A 16,772-nucleotide genomic window follows, 5' to 3' on the forward strand; every position below is an offset into this window, starting at 1 on the left:
TTTTCAGTAAATTCGTAATGAAAATTTTTCCACTAGGGCCCAGTCAACCAAGATTTCCCACCGTGGGTCCCACGGTCATCTCTCATGGTGACATCATGGATTAATTAATTTATAATAAAAACACGTTTGTATAGAGATACAAACTCTACATCCCTTGATAAAAAAAAAATTAATCAGCTCATTAGTATTCATGTAACACACATACATGTTGATCCTTGATACTGATATCAGACGTTAGATTTAACATGGACAAACATGTGCATGGGAAGACGGAAGGTGTGTGGGAAAGACCTCATAGCAACATATAACATTACGTGATACGTCCCTCTGTGTACAGTGCCATTGATGAAATTGCGAGGACTCCCCCCCCCCCTCACCATTGTACACGAGTTGGAATAGGAAAGAGGAATGGAGATAGAGAGGGGGGGAGGGTGTCCTCACACACAGTGGCGCTACTGTCACTTTCACGGGGGAGGGGAACGGAATGGAAGCAGCTCAATTGAACAGCCACTGCAGTCGACCGCCATGACAGTCATCACTGAAAATGGATAATCCGGTGCTCCTTGGTCCTCCTAAAGAAAGTTGATTATTCCAAAATGTTTAAAGAATAGATGATCAAAGAGTGAAATGGCCGTGAGTGGATCAAGCTCAAAAAGATTCATCCTCATCCCCTTTACGGTGTATTTCATTATCTGCGGTGAGTACTGTATATACTGCTATCTCTCGTAATCTTTTCCCATCCGTGGCCCCCCCCCCCTCTCCTACAAGGGCGGGCTCTAGTCTGGTGGAGGAGGGGGGAGGGCTTCAGATACCAATCAAATATTTTGAAAATGTTCGAATTATTAATTTATGGAAACCAATATAAGGGGTCCCATTAAAAGTCGGCGGCCCCGGTCAAAAATCGTTAACCCAGATGTAGGATATCTGGGGCTGGAGGGGGACTGATGTAAACAATAATGTGATGATTCAAGATTGTTTACATCATGATAACATGTCGGGAATAAGTGGGAAAATCACTTGGCACGAGAGTAATCTCGTTTGAATTCAAATTAGACGTAAATATTTGGCTCCTAAAAAATTATTGAAAAGTTTTTATTAATATATAAATGTGCGATTTTTTTTTCGATACGACATTTTACTACAAGTCCCTGGGCTGCTTGAAATTGATTAAATTTTACGTGCGGTTGTTTTCACTACTTAGAAAATGACTTCAGAACTAATACGAGGATTTCGATATAGCTAATTATAAGAATATTATAATTAGCGTAATTATTAATTTATTGTTCATTATCTTCGTTATATGTTTTCGAGACATTCACACATTTCTCGCTATCTGTACAAAAAATGGCAAAAAAAATTTATATTTCCAAAACTTTTTTTTTTTACTTCTCCCTTAATATGATATTCAGTGGCATCTCTCTCTAAAGCACCCTTTCGTGTTCATCAGCCGCATCATCTCGAGGAGGGGTACCGAAAATAGGTCCCACATGGGTCAAGTAGAGATTTTTTTTTTGATCCGCCCCTGCTCAACAGGGCTACGAGTAAAGCGGGTACCATAAAATTTTACTGAACTTTTATTAATATACGCAATATTTAAATGCGTAAAAATATTAAATGTGTTTGTGCACTCCCCCCCCCCTTCTACTCAAGGGCTCCCGTAACGTCTTATGACCCGTAAATTTATTGATATGGCCTTAGCTGCACCTATTCCCATTGTCTCTGAACGGGGAAAGCTGACAGGGCTCGGTTGTGCCGTGTTAACGCATGGGGCCCATCCGGGTATGGCCCGGGAGGGGGACCTCAAGGGAGAGAGCGGCCTCATGAAAATGAATCTAGTTAAAATTTTCGAGAGTAAACATGTAAATTAGTAGGCAGGCATTATCAACCAAGTGTGAAGTGCCTCAGAAAAACCATTCTGCTTGGGGGGGCCCAATGATGCTCTTAAGACAGCACTAGTCCAGGATTTGTTGATGAGACTCTCAACGATCGGGTGAGGGTGTCTCTGCGCACAGCGCATTTTCTTCTTCTTTTTAATTGAGAGCCCAAATTTTTGGAGGACTTGGGCAAACTCTTCACTTGCGTGAATTCGAATTATGTTAATGAATAATTTTGAAATATTTTAACCATTCATCTTCCCTAGGGCCCGTACATAGGCGGAGTTAGACTTGGAAGTCTAGGGGGGGGCAAGGTCATTATTGCTGGGGTGGGTGGCACGATGATGCCCCCCCCACGCCGCCCATGGGCCCGTAACAAGAATCCGTGAAGAGATTTCAGGAGGACCGTGAGCTTTGATGTTTTTGCATTGTCATATACTGAATATTATTTTGTAAAAGGTCTTCATTTTAATGAATATACAGTGGCATCCTGACAAAGAGGGTGCCCACAGTCTTGAATCAAACAGAAGCACCAAATTACTGAATGTTTTTGCTAATACGCATAATATAATTAAGATATTTAATACATAGAGCTCGGTGTCGAAAAAAAAATGCTTGAGTTTTAGGGCCCGAACTCGTTTAGACAGTCTTTGATAAAAATGAATACTTATATACAAAATTTAGATGAATTCATGCGATAATATTAATTTCATCCGGCCTCTGGAACTGTAATGCAACTGATAGACCGGAGTCGACGAGTCAAAATTGATTATAACGGTTGTGATAGCGTCCATTTTAAGTTACGCGATATCTTAGACGAGCTTTTAAACGGCAGTAACTTAGACTGAGTCAGCACGGGGTCGTATGTTAATCATAACGACCGCGGCCATCGCCACCATGTGATACCAACGGGAAGGAGGAAACACGATAGGGCTCTTATATAATCCACAGTCATCACCAAGAAGAGAGAGAGAGAGAGAGACAGTGTATCCATGTGGACATCTTGTTAAAGAAGAGGAAGAAGATGAAGAAGCAGCGTGGGAAATGCCAAATAAAGACGACAAAGATCATAAACAGCGATGCAGGAGGCTCCTGATGGGCCACATCAAGGCACATGCACACACAGCACAACTTGGTGTGCTGCGAAAAAGGAAAGAAAAACATCATTTAAAAGCATAGGAAAATGTAAAAATATATGCCAGGAAGGGAGGGGATTCAAAAAAGAGGGGTAGTTTCCTTCAATTCATAAGAAGGTTCTTATTGTGCAACAGCTGGTCCTAATCTGTTGTACCAGAGCTGATGCTGTCACCTGTATTTAGGTTAGAAAGACCATGCTGATGACTTCAGCTTAGATGGGCACCAGCACTTCCGAAAGCTCTTGGATAAACACGTCAAAAGAAACGTGAAAAAATTAGTTGAACAAGTTTGGATTTTCAAATAAATGATCAATTTGACTAGGCATAGGACGAATAGCGATTTGGCCGAATATCGATTTCCTTAAAATTCGTCGCAATTATAAATAAAATTGGTGCTTTTAATTGAAATATAAAATTACTGGTAATTTCACATGATTGATATTGAATTTTAATAATGAAATTTATTATTTAAGTAAATATTAAAATACTGGTGATTTTGAAAGATTTTTATTGCCATGATATTGACAATCAAATTTAGTATTTTAATATTATTTACAGAAACACTTTTATTTTCAATTATACAATTTTACATCTAATTAACAAAATGTCAACCATTATTTATTCTCAACTAGCAATGAATGCATCATAAGATTTACGACTTGGCCGATGATCCCTGGCCGATAACATGATTAGGGATCATCGTCAAGTTACCTTATATTTTTGTGATAATTATGTCCACATTAGTTATGGCAACCCATCAAACCGCAGTCAGGATGCGGTAATCATTTTTTTTTTGTTCCAAAATTTGGCAGAAAAACTATATTTTTATACAATTATTATTATTTTTTCTCTCAAATTTCACTTTTTTTTCCTCTCGTCACATGGAGCTATATGATCCAATACAGATACTATATTATATAGACATGTATCACACTTTTCCGATTAAAAAAGGGGGGGGGGGATTCGGCTCCTACCGGGCCATCTTACATCAGCACATAGAGCTTTGGCCAGGGATCTCCGGCCACTTCGCGAAATAGCCAGAAAAAGTCAGAATTATTTCTGCAATTCGGACTTTGGCCAATTTGAGAAGCGGCCGGCCCCGCCGTAAATTTGCCTCATTTCGGGTTTTGGTAGTAACATATACATATTCATATCGTGGGCAGAGATACGGGGGCGGGATGGGCGTGGGGGGCATTGCCCCCCCCCCCGCATATGCATATGTGAATTGACATCATCATCATCGTTCCCCCCCCCCCCCAGAAATAATGACCGTGCCCCCAGACTTCCAAGTCTATCTACGCCTATGATTCATACTCACTTCCACCTCATTGCAGTGGGATTGCATATTTTCAGTTTCACGTTTGCCTTACACTAGAAATTCGTAATTGTAAAATTGTGACGTAACCTCTTTCACAGAAAGGGGTAGTTATACACTACACATTAAAATATAATCAGTAAATTTTTAATTTCTGGGAAAAATGTCAATTAATAAAATTTTTGAAATGTGTGCGCTTGGATTTGCGCAGATATTCAGCCGAAAACCTAAACATTATTCGGCCGAACCGAATATCCGGCAGAAGAGCTGAATACAAGTACAAATACAACGCCACAACAAGCAAAATGCCCAACGAGGTGGCTGAAAAAAAGATGCCCATACAAATATGGATGTCGTACATTTCCGAACTACTATTACCGAATATAGAAGTCGAATAATCACCCCATCTCTAAATTTGACATGAATCATGGTCGGGTGATCAGGCGCAGACTTATTACAGTCGATTCCCGTTTTAACGAATACCGTTATAGCTGATATCTCGTTGTAGAGAAAACCCCATGGGATTCCATGATAATAAGATCTTGTTTATATGATTTTTGAAAATATGTAAATTGTTAGGCTACTACTACGACACCATATATGCACCTCGTCCGCATTCCTCTCCGGAATTTCTAACGAATTGGTACGTATTGGAACGTGCGTTTACATGTTGTGAACCTAACGTGAAGTTTGTTACTGTGTAACACTTGTTATGCAAAATGCTGCCTTCTGCAAACAATTTCTCTAACTATGAGTGAAGTGCAATGATTGCATAATTGTACCGCACTTGCAGGCTGTTGCTTTCTGTGGAGAGACTTTTAAAGGGGAGGTCGGCTCGCGCATTCGCGCCTTGAAGTTGGGAACCACTTCGAAGAGGGTATACCACATTAGACTACTACTACTATTACAACTAATTAACCGCACATCCACTTCGTAAACATTCCTCTGTGGAATTCTTAATGAATTGGTACATGTCGGAAGAACGTTTGTGTGACTGTGTGCATATGCGTGGCCCTAACATATTTATGCTCTCAGACTTATGATTGTTTGTTACTGGTGCTTCCATCTTTCTTCCATGTTTAGAAGTGAAAATGGCAAATGCCTGCATTTTCATGTATCGTATTGAAGATCTGCCTGCTCTCTGCGGAGAGACTTTTTCAAATGGGAGGCCGACTCGCGCGCGCGCATATAGGTAAGAACATAGATATAATATAGTATAACAAATAATCTTATGTCTATGCGTAGAAAAATCGGTAAGCTGCCGTTTCCAACCGGGGGGCGGGCTCAGAACAACCCTTTGCCCTGAGGACTATGGAAAAAAAGACAGATTGAATTAGGAACTTGCACTTCTGGAAGCCATCGAATATCAAAGTGACAAATAATCATGAAATCGCCTAAAGATTAATGAGATATCAGTTGGAAAAATTTTTAAAGTGGAATTTGTATAAGAGTTCGTTGTATTTTGATCGATTCCAATCATGGATCGTTTGTTTTTTCCTCCAGTGTAAAAGACGTATTGTACAACCTCTTCTTTTCTTACTCTGGTTATCCAAACAAAATAAATGTAAGAAAAAACAACACAAATATATAGAAGCATAACATTAAAAAAAAAAACCACAAACACACCTGAAAACAACAAAAATACGTAGAAACAAAAATGTATAACAGTTCATTTATCAGCGTCTGACACGTATTGTATACCCACGTTGAGTTGGCCTCTGGCTACGTCATGAAACGTCCCGATGGGCCGATTCCATTTATCTTCTTTCGATAAAAAGGTCGCAGGGAAAACGAACTGGTTAGTATTTTCCGTCAGCGTCTTTTGCGCTATTTCAGTGAGGTTTTTTTTTTTATCCTTTTCCCCCGTTTACCCTCCTTGCAAAATGAACCCTCCCTTCGCGCGTCAAGGTCAGAGGCCAACTCAGTATGGGCATACAATGCTTTGTTTTGCGTTGCTCTTGTGCTGGACACGAGGAGCATCGCTTACGATCGTCCAACAGTCGTCAGCCAGCATCGAAATTGATTATTTTTCCTGGTTACGTTGTTCTATTGTCCTTACCACTTTTTCACCGTAATGTAACGCTCGTACAAGCACCTTTTAACGGTGATGTCCAGATTCGTCTTTTCCCGTTTCGTCCTTTCTGCAGAATAGCACCGTTTCATCTTCCGGTGATAACACGTTAATGAGGGGTCCGACAACATGCGGAATTGCTCGTTGTTTCTAATGTACTTGATGTCCATTTGCTAACTAACCTCAAACTGAAAAAAAAAATTATTACTTTAAGCGACTTCAAAAGTGAGTAGCGCAAATCATGCATAAGCCAGAAATAAGTTTTTCCCCCCTTTTTCATTTCGAAAGTATGAATGACGCAGAGTTTATCAAAAATAATTTATAATTCTAATTATAATTCTGATAAAATTCTGGAATGAAATAATTTCTGAATTCTTCCAAATCGACGATTATGAATAATGGCCGGTTAATCTAATTCGCTTTTGACATCAAATTTACTAAGGCAACGGACAGGCGATTATGAATAAACACCGGTAAATGAGATAGATTCGTATTGGAGCTCATATACTGTATACGTGAAACGGGGGTATTAGGTTCAAATAATAGATTTTGTTGAGCTAGAAAAATTTAACTTCGATCTGGAGAATAATTTTACAGCTGCTATGTTGTTGGTTTGCCTGCCCCCTCCCCCCCCCCCCATCCTACAGCCGATCCTCAAAACTAGGATCTTTGGTGGGCCTTGTGTAGTGAATTTATGTGAAGAATTGTAATTATAATTTTAAGAATTGTTTATTATATATCAAATACAAAACAGCCACCTATTCAACGTAGACGGAATTGGAAAAAATGTGTATGTGGATACACTGCATTAATCTAAATTTTTCTGGCAAGCGAGTGGTATGAGTCATGCAGCGCATCCATGTTTACTCAAAAAAAAAACTACAATGATCGATATTTAATCGCTTGCATGGAGATCCTTTTTAAATGAGTTAAAATACTTTCTTAGATACTTTTTTAAATAATTAAAATGAGTTTTAAGCTCCAAAGAATTATGAAAATTTTTTTTTTAAACGGAAAGTTATTAAATTGTGTAATGGAATTTTTGTGCTCAATGTTTAATTGTATATATCGGAGATGTCGTGATTTGATTTTTAGGGAGTGATTTGAGTTTTAGTGGCTGATTTTTAGTTATTTTTCATCAAAAGAAAAAATAAATAAAAGCAAGTTTAATTTTTAAGAAAAACTTACTAATTTGCATACGACCGAAAACTCAACCGTAGCATATTTTTTTCTATTCTGCAATTTTTGTTGGAATCGGTTTTTATTTACGATGACCGTAATTTTTAAATTGCTGATTTTTTTTTTTTATAAAAACTATTTCATTCTAATGGTTTCGATAGTGTTTTTCCTTCATTATGATGGAATTTCGATCAGAAATACACGAGGAATCGTGACCGTTTTACAAAACGCTTCCATGATTGGGGAATCTAGTATACAGTGTATTTTTAGGAGATCTCTATGTTAAAGTTCTTGTTGTATCAATCACTCGCATTTCTTTCTGTGTTCAATCACGGGCTGTTTGTCTTGATTGATATAATAGTTATACTCTAACGACATAGGCAAGAAGAGATCGGATGAAACGGGATGATTTTGACTTAGGCCGGGATTACACTATAAAAGTTGCAGAAAAGTTCCTTTACAAAACTTGAAAAGAAACAACCAATAATCCTATTGGTCACATTCGTTCAAATGTAACCTATGCTCTTATTTGTTGCATTTCTCAGGTTTTATGAATGAACTTTTGTAAAAGTTTATCGCGTAATCCCGGCCTTAAGTATGAATCGGGAAATGACAAAACGGTACCCAACCAAAAGTTGTTAACTGGGCTCTATTTTTTTAAAAAGGACATCACCTAAGAAAAAGAGCCAATAAAGCTTTTCATTCGTGTTCAGCAGATCAAAACCATTCGAAATTACAGTAGAACCTCATAATAACGGACTTCACTTATAACGGACAGTTAAAAAAATTGTAATAATAATAATAACAACAAAGGTTGTTTATTTTTATCTGATGAGCTTAAAACTCATTTTAATCATTTAAAAAAGTATCTAAGAAAGTATTAACTCATTTAAAAAGCATCTCCATGCAAGCGATTAAATATCGATCATTGTAGGGTTTTTTTTTGAGTAAACATGGATGCGCTGCTGACTCATACCACTCGCTAGCCAGAAAAACTAAGATTAATGCCGTGTATCCACATACACATCTTTTCCAATTCCGTCTACGTTGAATAGGTGGCTGTTTTGTATTTGATATATGATAAAAAATTCTTAAAATTATAATTACAATTCTTCACATAAATTCACTACACAAGGCCCACCAAAGATCCTAGTTTTGAGGCCCGGCTGTAGGATCGGGCAGGCAAACCAACAACATCATACTTACATAGCATGAAAATTCATTTCATTGCAACATCTTCATTTTAAAATGTGGAAAACAGATGGCAGCACCAGCAAGAACACAAAACAAGCTGAACTCTGACGACATAAATACGTTAGGGGCCACACCAAAGCGTATTAAAGACTATTATTAAGCGTATTAAAGATTATTAATACGCTTTGGGCCACATATACAACTCAGAACATGCTTTTCAGCTTGTACAAAGGAATGGGCACGAGGGGCATTATGCAGTTTAGTAATAGTAGTAGTAGGATGTACGGGCCGGCCATGACTGTCATTTGTGTAAGAAGATGAAGCCATATCGACTCAAATTGGAGCTAACACTTCCCTAACACATTGGATATTATCAATACGTGCAAAGAAACAAGAGAAATTAGTTGGAAAAGACAAGACAATCGTGCGTTGATCACAATCAACTCCATTTCCGAATCACTACCAGGAACGTAGAAGTGTGTGGGTTCACTCAAGCTGACCTTTACATTAACATAACCGCACGTCCTACGTGATTTTTCCACGAGAGACATGCCGAGGGAAATGTCTTGACATTCTTTTGTGTCACCATCTGTGCGTAGCTCTTTCTTCGGGGAAAAACAATCGATTTTCATCCTAGAGGTGAGTTAAATTTAGATGCAAGTTTGAATGTAGCGACGAGATATTTTCGGAAACATCTGCGTCACACGAACCCTTTCATCGATCCTTTTGTGACTTCAATTCGTGATTTCAATTTTCTGTTGCATATAACTGATAATGTCGACAAAACAACACGCGAGAGACTTTTAGCGTGGACGCGAATAATTAAGTCTGAGTGAGAAATGAATGGCATCGAGTTAAAAACAAAACCTGGAATGTCTTTAATACCGAACTTCAGTGGTGTGTGTGTGCGGAAAATCCATCGCTAACAATTCACCGAAGGAAAATTCCCTAAAAGAAAAAACTCACAGCTGAGAAAACTCACTACTGAGAAAATTCACTGCCACGCAATTCACCGCTTGGAAAAATTCCTCGACAAAGTGACATAGTGGATGAGCGAGTGAGTGAGCAGGTGAGAAAATGAACGAGGGTGAGAGCAAATGAGCAAGGGAGTGAGCAAATGGACCTAATGAGTCAGCAGATGAGTAAATGATAGAGTGGGTTAGAAGGTGAGAAAATGTGCGAATGGGTGCCCCTCAATCCCTGGTGTTAAATCGAGGTTTGAAAACTGGTGTTGAATGAGGTTTATATGCATATACAGGATGCCCTGTAAGTGCTAACGCGGCCTTTATATCATCAACTGTCCGTCGTAGAGGTATGTTTTCAATTTAAAAAGTGCTCAAAATGTGTTTAAAAATTACTCTGAACCAGTTTTCAGAGTGAGAATACAGTGTGTCACAAAATAAAAATCTAAATTTTTATACGCCCCCTCCCCGTTCTCTTAGAAAGTTGTTACCCTGTCTTTTCTGAGTCCAACAAAAACAGATCCTATGTTTTTAACTGCAATATTCGCAGAGATATTCGAATTCAAAAATTGGAGAAAAGTTGGGAAGGAACAGCATAACTGAGGGAAAGAAGCGTTGTCCTTTAGTTTATGTCGTTCTTTCCCAACTTTTCCGTTTTTGAATTAAAATATCTCAGTGAATATTTCAGTTAAAACATGGGATTTATTTATTTGTTTCCGTGGGGCTCTGAAAAGACAGGGCAACAACTTTCTAATTGGAAGTTAGAGGACATGGGGAACCTATAAAAACTTATATTTTTTTTTATTTTGGGACACACTGTATTCTAACTCAAAAACTAGTACAGAGTAACTTTTAACACATTTTGAGTATTTTTTAAATTGAAACTCATACCTCTACGACAAACTGTTGATGAGATAAAGGTCACATTAACACTTAAAGGGCACCCTACATTACTACTGTACCGCTCACCAATTCCAGTCATATATCGCCATATGGCAATTTCCAACTAGTAGAGTTGAGTAGGAAATGAAGGCGCCATCTATTGGTGGTCACCCCATTCTCGATATGTAAAGAAGTTTTTATGATGTTCTTTTGGCTGGATTCGAACAAATTGACCTTGACGTCGACCTTCATAGTGGAAGACGTCATCTTACCACTGCGCCACTTGGGCACAACCCTGCATGTACTGACATCATCTTATCCCATCTTCTGAGCCCTTCTAGTTTCGAATCACCTATGTGCTTAGACCACTTGTTCTAGGAAGAATCTGAAGCACCATGGTGCATTCGAAACCGTCTTAAAGTGACCATCCAGGCACAGGTAGAGATCGTCAAGGGCAATGGGGAAAGGGTCTCATAATAATGGTCTCTCATTTAGTACTAAGATTTTTAAGAGTAATTATGTGAATTGGTGAGAAGTGACTTTCAGCTGGGTAGAGGGACCCCAGAACTCCCTTTGCAAGCCTGCCAGAACTAATGTTTATAGTGATCAAGATATTATCATTGGATTCTTCCATAAACCTTGAGCCTCTCTCTGGACACTTCTTTGGCGTGACAACACGTCAAGGCTGTCCTGTTTCAGTGGAATTATTATATTTTGAATGTGTGAGAGACGATCCAAGATTATATCAGTTTCTAGGAGATCGCTTACAGGGTCATTACTTGCATTACCAAATACATTTGCCAAGAGAATGCATCCAAATACACAACGATTCTTGGTATAATCTCTGTTTCTCTACTTACAGCTCGATATAACGGCAGAACCTCACGGAGCAATAGTCCATTACCGATAAATCGAAACACGGGAATTATTTTATTTCGAGGGCATTTACCTGGAAAACCGTGAGAAACTTTACCGCTATGATGACCACTATCACAAGACATAATGATGATAATGGTAATGATTCGTAGTCGGTCAGCCGATCGATCCTCTTCGTGAAAGCGCTCGCAGTGAACTGAAACGATCAAGGGGATTGGAGGGCACGCCCTTTAACAAAAACCAATTTCTATGTAGTGTTGTCCAGCAGCAGCAGCAGCAAGCAGAAGCACTTCCGAGTGGACGAGGAGATAGATATCTGCCTCGAATTTCACACAAAAAAAAAAACCGACCACGCACACAATCACCGAAAAACAAAATTATTGCGTGTGAATTTTTCACGAGAGAATTTGCGAGGCTCGTGAATATATTAATTTCGAGAGTAAGTGACTACTTCTACAAAAAAGAGCAATCTATAATTTTTGGAATTACTTTGCTGTGCCTGTGGTTTGATGCGTGTCCGGAAAATTCACCGACCAACAATTCACCGAATAGAAAATTCATTGCTTGGAAAATTCATCCACAACAGTTCGACGAAATTAGAGGAGACTGCAAAACCGGCTGTCATTATATAGAGCTAACTTGCTCTCGCTCACTCACTCACTAGATCACTCAGTCAATCACTAGGTAGTTCATTCTATCACTCATTCACTGCGTCGCTCCCTCTGTCATTCACTCACTGGGTCACTCACTCACTAGGTCACTCACTTATTCCCTAGTTGCTCACTTGATCACCAGGTCATCCATTTACTTCACAGATCACTCACTCACTTATTCGCCTGGTTAATCGCTCACTATTGCATTCGATCAGTCTATCAGTAGGTCAATCATTCACTCCCTAGGTTTTTCACTCACTTATTCGCTGGGTTAATCGCTCACAATGTCGCTCGATCAGTCTCTCAGTGGGTCGGTCATTCACTCCTTAGGTTACTCACTCACTAGGTCACTCATTCTATCATCAACTCATTAGGACATTAGGGTGCTCACTCTGTTACACACTCAATGACTTGGTCACTCTCTCACTAACTAGGTTGCTCACTCAGTTACACACTCAATCACTTGGTTGCTCACTTACTAACTAGGTTGCTCTATCTCTAGGTCACTCCCTCTGTCACCCGCTCATTCACTAGTTAGCTCACTCACCAACACTAATCACTCTGTCATTCACCAACACCAACTACTCTGTCACTCACTCATTAACTACTGTATCATTTACTGACTCCCTCACTCGTCCATTTCTCGCTCACTTACTGGCTCACTGACTCGTGTGTTATCGGCGAATTTTCCCGTAAACTTGTTTGATGCTCAATGAAACTCAACTATAACGACATCAATGATTTCACGAAATTTTGTCGTTATAACCGAGGTTGACGTTTTTAAGACCTTTTTGACGGAAGATATATATTTGCATGAATTTTTTTTTCATTATGAATGAAGTGACTATATTTCATCTAGAAAAATAAGAGAACTTGAGATAATTAATATACGGGACATAGCCAAGATTCTCTGAGATTGTGAGATGAATACTTATATTCATATTCATTACAACACAATTTATGTGAATTATGCAAATTACCTTCTTCCCTGATTGTAGTATAGATTGGGAGCTGAAGCAAACTTCGTTGAAAAAAACGGGACATTGTTATGAAAAATGATCGGAAACGCTTCGTATGGAAACATGTCAATGAGCATGTCGGAACGTCAAACATGCAATAAATCTTTTTATCAACGGTTAGGTATAAGGGTGGATTCACATCTGCAGACACTCACCGTCTCGTGTCAGACGGGACAAATATTATTTAACATAAAACCAATGAACGTATTCATATCTATAGTATCGTGGCCGCGCAGGCTCAGACAAGCATTTTTATGGTAAAGAATGTTTACTAAGTCTGACACGACACGGTGAGTGTCTGTAGATGTGAATCCACCCTAAATGGGACAGCCGATGAACATTCAACATTCCCTGCGTCTGATCAGCTCTAATCTCAGGAATTTCTTGGGGGGAAAACTTCAGAAAGTGACGAAAAATCTGTTGTTATATACGAGGCAGTTCCTTTTCCTCGACGTCGTAAGCAAAGTTCATTAACATTATTCTCTACGGGATCAGTTCTGGACATCAATTATTGATGTTATAGACGAGGTGTCGTTACAACGGAGGTCGTTATAACCAAGTTTGACTGCATTTGAGGTTTCCATGTTCAACTACGAAAGCAGAAGAACTTCCTAATGAGCTGCTCTGGAACGAAAAAGCGATGACACAAAAGTGTATCGATTGCTTCTGACACGTGACCTGGCGATTTTCCTTTTTTTTTCCTGATAATGGCCCAAACTCTTCGTTTTTTCTCTCTCCAGAAATCCGATGCGAAAAAGCAATTTTTCATTATTTCTGAGGAAAACCTTTTTTTTGTACGCCACTGAAGTCTGTAAAACCCCGCATTGCGTGAGGTTTGATACAAAGAGATGGGGGCTTGCGTTCCGTCTTATCGGCATTTTATGATCGTTCAACCGTAGGCTGAACTCGGTACGTAGTACATGCTCGTCTTTAAGCTTTCAACTTCGTAAATACAGTCAAACTCAGTTATAACGACATCAAAGGTTCTGTGAAAGTTTTGTAGTTATAACCGACGTTGTGTGATGTTTTCAAGACCTTTCAAGTATGAAAAATGTAATCAAATACAACCAAATGCAAAATTATACATTAGAAGTTTCATTACGATTAGGGTGATCATAATTTTCCGAGGAATATGTGATAAATCGGAATCGTTAGCAAACATCGGTGATTCCCAACGTCGAGGTGCGAATGCGAAGCCAATCTCTCTATTAAAAAGTCTCGCCACAAAAAGCAAAAGCCTATAACGGTACAATTATTCAATTCTTACACTTCACTTATAGTTTGAAAAATTGGTGTCAGATTGCAGCACTATAATAAGCATTACAAAGAAACAAACTTCGTTAGGTTCGCAACACATATACACACAAATTTCCCGCATTTCCTGGGTCTTCTTTGACCATCTGCTTATATTATATCCCTTCATTGAGGCAAACTAGCAGGGCCATGATCTCGTTAGGAGGAAGAGCATCATAAACACGGGGAATCACCTTGTTCTCACTAAATATCGAAATTGCTAGTTATTACTTATAAACAGTCTTGGCGCCATAAAGTGCTACATCAAGTCCGCAGTGGATGAAAATGTACTCACGAGAAAAAAAGATTTTACAGGGCATATTTGCTTAATGAATATTTGTATCTATGCACAGTCCATCGCATTATAGTACAATTTCTAAATCATGGAAAATATCTTCGTTCTTGATTTTGAAGATTTTAAATTCAAATACAGGGTGTCTACTCTTATCGTTGTTCAATGGCTAGTTCCTGAACTGTTGGTTTTTTTTAGATACAACAGAAGAAACGTTTCAAATGATGTTGGCCGTCGTCTTAAATGCCGTTTAAATAGCAAAAATTATCAATAAAAAAAGTTACAAAATTTACATTTTTTTATGGTCCCCTCGTCCTGTAACTTCGAATAAGAAAGTTAGGACAACTAAAAAAATTTACATGTTTCTGAGTGCAATATTCGACAGGAAATTTGAATTCAAAACCAGGGAAAAAAAGTAAAAAGAACAGCAAAACTGATGAACAACTCTTATTTAACTCATTTATGCTGTTCTCCTTGCATTTACCGATAATATATATGATCTCACAAATAAATGCTTAAAACTGCTAGGATTTGTTGTGAGGAGCAGCAATAATTTCAAATCAATCGCGACACTTTTCAGGACTTATGTGTTCCCGAAACTAGAGTACTGCACTATTATATGGAGTCCTCACAACAATCTAGACTCACTGATTCTAGAGAGAGTCTAGAACAGATTTCTACGTTATATGTTTTACAGGCAATTTCACGTCTACAACTGAACAACTGAACTGCGACGATTTTTTCATTTCCAATCATTGGAATGCCGAAGAAGAAGTTACCTTCGCTTTTTGTATAAAATTGTCAATAATATAATTGATGACTGCTACCTTCTTCAACTTGTTGATTTTTCTGTGCCAACAAGTTCAGCGAACTTTTCGCCTTCCTAAACCCCGAACAAATATTTTACGACGGTCCCCTATTTTTGAGATGTGCAATATATATAATCAGTGCGATTCGAAAAACCCGATATGTTCAATTCAACTATAAGGGAATTTCTTAAAAATTATATGTGAGTATTGAATATTCATGTTGTTATGTTTTTCCATATGTATTTCTATTGTTGCAGTCGTTTTTGATTTTTGTAGTTTGTTGTATTTGTGTTTTTGTATTTTTCTTCTCTGTACCATCTCTGTAATTGGGCAATCCTTGCCTGTTGAGACGTGAATAAATAAATAAATAACCAATATAAACTGGTAAAAATAAAATTTTATCAGTAAAAATGTGCCTTCTAGAAAATATTGAAAATAAGTGTGCAGTATACGTTAAATGTGTGATAAATCGGCTATTATGCATGATAACCGGTTATTATGCATACTTATCAATCGTCTTGGTAAGTTTGATAAATTTAAAAAATCGGTAAAAGTGATAAATTTATCACTTTTACCGGCGATTATGCATAATAATCAAGGAAATTCGCTTACACCTTGATTCAAAAATAAACTTTTTCCCCTAATCAACACGGCTTCCGATCATCTTTATCAGTAACTACCCGGTTAGCTCTCTTCATACACGATTCATCAAGCAGTATCGACAAAAACATCAAAACTGATATAATTTTCTTGGATTTCACCAAAGCTTTTGACAGGGTGCCCCACAATAAACTCCCGCTTAAACTCCAAAACCTTGGTCTAGGTGTTAAACTACTTAAATGGGTGTAAGCCTTCCTCACCAACCCCAGCCAGTTTGTCTTTTTCAAGGACCAGAACTCCCATTTCTCCAGGTTAAGTCTGGCACTCCCCAGGGTTCGGCCCTCTCGCCATTATTATTTTTGATCTATACAAACGATCTTCCTGATTACACCAATTGCCATATCAGACTCTTTGCAGATGATTGCGTCATCTACCAAACAGTGCGTAACGAATCTGACGAGGCATCCCTACAAAATAACCTCAACATTGCACCGGAATGGTGCTCGTCATGTCAATTACCCCTTAAGTCTTCAAAAACAGTTTTTATGAAACTTACTCGAAAAAAAACTTCCTCTCAATTCTTCTCACTCTATCAATAATTCTCTAATCAACGAGGT

General features: G+C 38.4%; 1 protein-coding gene across 1 annotated transcript in view; it reads left to right on the forward strand.

Moving 5' to 3' along the window:
* The first annotated feature begins 457 nt into the window (after window positions 1-457).
* dtn (transmembrane protein 132C dtn) overlaps window positions 458-16,772 on the forward strand; it is a 53,432-nt gene continuing 37,117 nt past the window's right edge. Inside the window, exon 1 of the mRNA XM_089242844.1 lies at window positions 458-697. Coding sequence (XP_089098970.1) covers window positions 628-697 — 70 coding nt within the window. The 5' untranslated portion in view covers window positions 458-627. The remainder of the gene's footprint in view (window positions 698-16,772) is intronic.

Source organism: Pholcus phalangioides, unplaced genomic scaffold, assembly GCF_987345545.1.
Source record: "Pholcus phalangioides strain wild (caught in Gottingen) unplaced genomic scaffold, Ppha-v1.0 ptg000015l_1, whole genome shotgun sequence".
Classification (NCBI taxonomy): domain Eukaryota; kingdom Metazoa; phylum Arthropoda; class Arachnida; order Araneae; family Pholcidae; genus Pholcus; species Pholcus phalangioides.